Source organism: Procambarus clarkii, chromosome 56 (genome assembly GCF_040958095.1).
Source record: "Procambarus clarkii isolate CNS0578487 chromosome 56, FALCON_Pclarkii_2.0, whole genome shotgun sequence".
Taxonomy (NCBI): domain Eukaryota; kingdom Metazoa; phylum Arthropoda; class Malacostraca; order Decapoda; family Cambaridae; genus Procambarus; species Procambarus clarkii.
The window spans coordinates 19,758,476-19,764,264 of record NC_091205.1 but is presented as its reverse complement, the minus strand read 5'-3'; the positions used below and the strand labels follow the sequence as shown (position 1 = coordinate 19,764,264).

Genomic DNA, 5,789 nt, shown 5'->3' with positions numbered 1-5,789 from the left:
AAGCTCCTTTTTACCCATAGTTGGGTGACACACTCCTGCCTCCCGTCACAGCTGGGTGACACTCCCCTGCCTCACCTCACAGCTGGGTGAGACACTCCTGCCTCACCTCACAGCTGGGTGACACTCCCCTGCCTCACCTCACAGCTGGGTGACACTCCCCTGCCTCACCTCACAGCTGGGTGATACTCCCCTGCCTCACCTCACAGCTGGGTGATACTCCCCTGCCTCACCTCACAGCTGGGTGACACTCCCTGCCTCACCTCACAGCTGGGTGACACTCCCCTGCCTCACCTCACAGCTGGGTGAGACACTCCTGCCTCACCTCACAGCTGGGTGACACACTCCTGCCTCACGTCACAGCTGGGTGACTTCTGCCTCACCTCACAGCTGGGTGACTTCTGCCTCCCGTCACAGCTGGGTGACTTCTGCCTCCCGTCACAGCTGGGTATAATCCACTTTACAACCCTCCAGAACAATCACACACTACAACTCGACAAATCCACTGGATCCCCCCGCCAGGTTATATTATAAATACACACATCGTTTACTTGTCCAGACTGATAACAGGAGACTGAATAGCGATCACCCATAAGCGTCCAAATCCCAACTCGACCATTAAAGTTAATTTTATTGGCACTGGAGCACGTGCCAGAAGCGGTTGGAAGGTTGAACCTGAGCCGGGGTAACACCAACGCCTCATTTTATATATATTTTCCTGTAGCCATCGCGAATTCTGAAAGGATAAGTTGTGTGCATTTGGCGCTGTTTCGCGAAGTCCGGTGTGGCTTAGAGTTTAGTTTTGGAAGCCAGCCGTCGCCACCGCGCCCTTCTTGGCTTTGTATTCCAGGCCAGCGCCGCGCTCCTGCTGGTGAGGGAGGTGTTGGCACCTCTGGGGCTACACCATGATGGAAATACACCTACGTGGTGCATAGGAAAAGGGTAGTGTGTTTTTGTGATCCTATTCTTGGGGGTCTTGGGGAGTCTTGGGGATCTTGGGGAGCCTTGAGGATCTTGGGGAAGTCTTGAGGATCTTGGGAAGTCTTGGGGATCTTGGGGAGCCTTCGGATCTTGGGGAGTCTTGGGGAATCTTGAGGATCTTGGGAGTCTTGAGGATCTTGGGAAGTCTTGGATCTTGGGGAAGTCTTGAGGATCTTGGGAAGTCTTGGGGAGTCTTGGGGATCTTGGGGAGTCTTGGGGATCTTGGGGAGTCTTGGGGAGTCTTGGGGATCTTGGGGAGTCTTGGGGAGTCTTGGGGAGTCTTGGGGATCTTGGGGAAGTAGAAGACCTCCCAGAACCCCATCAAACAGGTATTCTCTCTCTCGATTTGCCACTCCGTTTACAAGAATGGAACGGTTTTGCTTACTCAGAAGAGTGAGAAAATATTAGTTAGGTAAAACTAGGAAATGTAAGACTGGAAGCAATCCACCTAGTCTAATGAGGTTGATGCAGACGTTCAATATTAAGGATCTGTCCATTCCGGCTAAAATGAGACGTATTAAGGGAGACGATGGGATGTTCTCCCTCATCTCTGCCTCACAGCACAATGCTCTGTGATGCCATCAACATGTTTTTATTTTTATTTTTATATAAATTATATAATTATAAATTTGTTATATAAATTTGATTTGTTTCGTGTTGTTGATGACGCGAGAGTGATGATTAATGCAAACTAGAATGAGTTGATGGATGAGTATATGAGTTGAATGATGAATATTCTGAGTCGACTGGAATTGTACGCTTATGTTGGAGTATTTGTGGGGGTTCTCACCTGTCTGTGGTGTTGCAGGCTGGTCTTCAGCTCCTGGGTCGAAGCACTCGACGTTAATAGTCGAGTATTAAAACATGACTTTAAATCATGTTTCTTACCCGTTTCAACCCATATCGTGACTAGTTTGTTGGCAGTTAGTTTATGGTTCAAATAGGTTTTTACCTATTTTAGGTTATACAAGGAAGCTAAAATTGGTTTGTGTATTTCTTAGCCTTACCTTTCCACCCTCTACACACTCTCTCTCTCTCTCTCTCTCTCTCTCTCTCTCTCTCTCTCTCTCTCTCTCTCTCTCTCCTTCTCCTCTCTCTCTCTCTCTCTCTCCTCTCTCTCTCTCTCTCTGCCCCGAGGCGGCAGTCAGGAACGCGTGGACACTTTCAAAAGAATAAGTTTTAGGTGTGTTTGGTGCGACGGTGCACAGGGCGGAAGGTGCTCAATAATTGTGACTGGTCGCTGAGAAGGAGGAGGAGGGGAGAGCGAGGGGAGGGGAGAGTTAGGGAAGGGGAGAGCGAATAAGAGGTAAGAAATGTGTAGAGCTCAGCAAGAGACACGAAGGTAAGAGTATAGAAGCTGTGGAACAAGAGAGGGAGAGAGAAAGAGAGAGAGAGAGGGAGAGGGAGAGAGAGAGAGAAAGATGAGAGAAAGAGGGAGAGGGGAGAGAGAGAGAGAGGAAGGAATGGAACACAGGATAGGACTCATTGTGAGTGAAAGTCGAATCTGTCACTCACTTTCACTCACAGTGAGTCCCTCCCCCCCCCCCCCACCCCAAACCACATGGTCCCAGAGTGCTACTGTCGAAGGAGGAGGCCTAGACCTCTGCTACTCCTCTGAAGAGTAGAGTCAGCATAGAGACTATGTAACTTGAGTACCTGGGGCTGGGTTTACTCAAGTACTGGTTACTGGGTACCAGATACGTGTATCTAGGGCTGTTCCACCTCCCTCCCCCTCTGAAGACTCTGGCGGCCTCAGTTCATTCATTATTGCTGGTGATCACTGTAGCAGGAACAGGAGCAGCACCAGCAGTAGCAGCAGCAGCAGCAGGAACAGGAGCAGCACCAGCAGCAGCAGCAGCAGGAACAGGAGCAGCACTCTCACCCGCCTCAGAGCCCCCTCGATTGTTTCTGTGTTGTGAAGACGATGGCTGCCTTGATGAACTCATGGCTTGTTCCCTAACATGTTAAGTCATGTTTCTTGTTATCTGTCATGTTAAAAAGTCATGTTTTTTGTTTCCTGATATGTTTAAGAGTCGTGCTTCTTGTTTTCTAACATGTTAAAAAGTAGTGTTTCTTATTCGTTTCATCCAACCTGCCATCGCATCGACAAATTTCCGGCGTTTAAATAATATTTGATGAATGGCAAAAATTGATCGCTTCTAGAGATCAATGCGTCGCGTTTGATACGCTTCTCGTTAGACAATAGCACTTCAAGATTGGTACAGAACGAGCTCAATACCAACTTTAGTAGCCTACATATATACATCATACATATATCATACACACCCATCATACATACACACGAAGCCAACTACAAACCCGTTTCACCTTCGTCCTTTGCAAAGAAAATTTCTCATTAAAACTAAGACTAAATAGACTCATTTGGAACAGAGAAGAATTAAGAGTCTTAAAGAAAAAGCAAAATGCCAATTAGGGCTTTGGCAGTTTTCAGCTGCAAGATAATTGTTTTAAGTAGACATAGTTGGCAGTTTTATGGCTCGAGTTTAATAGCAGGCGAGCTGGAGTGATTTTATCTACCCTTCTCCTCTGAGGTAGAGTGTATGTATCTACCCTTCTCCTCTGAGGGAGAGTGTATGTATCTACCCTTCTCCTCTGAGTGAGAGTGTATGTATCTACTCTTCTCCTCTGAAGGAGAGTGATTGCTCCTCCCTATAGGTCTTGGGAAGCCATATGCCTACTGGAGGTCCCCCTGGCACACGACCAGCCAATTGTTAATAACCAGGCATGCAGTTACTGCTGGATGAACAGAGGCGAGTATTTAAGGATTGGCGCCCAGTCAATCCTCCTTAGCCAGTACTCGAACTTTTCTCGCTGTATATGTAGGTAAGACTGACTTAAGACGTCTGTCAAGAGGTTATTGTGCTGAACAGTGATAAATTCCAGGTGGTTAGGTACTTAAGCAACAGCCTGGTGGACCAAGCTCTCACAAGTCAAGCTTGGCTTCGGGCCGGGCTTGGGAAGAATCTCTCTCAGAACCTCACCAAGGTAAGGTATGCCGTTAGAGACAAGCTGACATATTCAAATGTGTATTGAATGTAATTATTCTTGAAGAATATGCTTGTAGTAGTGTTTCTGGCCTCGCAATAACGAGGTCATTAATCTCGTTGTCAGGGAATAACGAAGCGTAGGCTGAATACCGGAAGTTTAACGAAGCTAACAAATTCTGGGAATTAAATACCTATTGGGACGTTTGAACGGACGCCAATACACCGGGATTTTGACGCTATAGACCGCGACCGTTAAAATTCCGGCGCTGTATTGCATTTACTAACACATTAGTAATTGACCCGAGCAGGGTAAGCTGGGGCCTCCAGGTGAGGACACCTCGGGGCGCGCTGTCCCCGTGAGCAGCGGCAGCTAATTGTGTTGTGAGATTATCTTATCCAGCGTCCTGGTTTACCCAGGGGAACGAGGTGATTGTCGGCGCCTTTATGGCTGTTTTCATGACTCGGGCGGCGATAGTGGACGTTGGTATACGGGAGTCGGACGTGTACAGCTCGCTGCCCCTGGAACACGCTTCCCCTGGAACACGCTCCTCTGGATCACGCTCTCTTGGAACACGCTCCTCCTGGAACACGCACCCCTGGAACACGCTCCCCCTGGAACACGCACCCCTGGAACACGCTTCCCCTGGAACACGCTCCCCCTGGAACACGCTCCCCCTGGAACACACTCCCCCTGGAAAACACTCCCCTGGAACACGCTTCCGGAACATGCTTCCCTGGAACACGCTCCCTCTGGAACATGCTCTCCTGGAACACACTCCCCCTGGAACATGCTCCCCCTGGAACACGCTCCCCCTGGAACACGCTCTCGTGGAATACGCTCCCCCCTGGAACACGCTCCCCCTGGAACACGCTCCCCCTGGAACACGCTCTCCCTGGAACACGCTCCCCCTGGAACACACTCCCCCTGGAACACGCTCCCCCTGGAACACGCTCTCCCTGGAACACGCTCCCCCTGGAACACGCTCCCCCTGGAACACGCTCCCTCTGGAAAAAATTCCAGGGGAGTGTGGAGTACTCGTTCGACTCCCGACATTCCACCTTCCCGGGAATGTGCCCTCAAAAATAACTAAATGACCCCAATTTGCGGGAGAAATGAAAGGCGGAACTTTTAACCAATCTCTTACAAATCATGTACATTGACTGAAAATATAGCAGTTATATAGTTAAGACTTCTATAAGGCATATACATTACACGATATGATGCGAGGAGTAGATATATACTCCAAGTCATCCACAGGTATGCGTAGTAGACACTGTCTACCTTCCAAGTATTTGCTCCATTGCCTGACCACGGAAAGGATTTAAGGACCACGGAAAGGATTTCAGGATTTCCACAAATCGCTCTTTGTATTAATCTTGATTCCTGATCAAATGTTATATAGTCGTAATGGTTTAGCCTTCTCTCCTGATAGTTCCCTTCCCTTCCTGATCAAATGGACTATGATGGTCACTTTTTTTATTATTATTATTTTCTACCACAGACGTGGCCACACATTTACAATGCTAACCAGCATATATACATTTTCTCCTGTCCTCCATGGACAGGGTTAGAGATGTGTTAAACATATAATTCAGGGATTTATTGAACAATCAACAACAGAAGGTGATTGTAGTGTTTTTAAAATGGTAAGCTAAACTACATACGTATATATGTGTATTTACATAAGTGTTCGATGTGTCTTTTTACATAGTGTCATTAATGTGCATTTACAAAGGTGAAATGTAAATGTATATATATATATATGAATGAAAACTCCACACCCCAGAAGTGACTCGAACCCG

General features: G+C 47.8%; 1 protein-coding gene across 1 annotated transcript; it reads right to left on the bottom strand.

Moving 5' to 3' along the window:
- Positions 1-958: 958 nt before the first annotated feature.
- LOC138353195 (uncharacterized) lies at positions 959-1,300 on the bottom strand. The gene has a single exon (XM_069306073.1). The coding sequence runs from the start codon at positions 1,298-1,300 to the stop codon at positions 959-961; it is 342 nt and encodes a 113-aa protein (XP_069162174.1).
- Positions 1,301-5,789: the final 4,489 nt, after the last annotated feature.

Excerpts from the sequence above, each read along its gene's own strand:
- LOC138353195 (XM_069306073.1), bottom strand. The coding sequence starts at position 1,300 with ATGGGGTTCTGGGAGGTCTTCTACTTCCCCAAGATCCCCAAGACTCCC.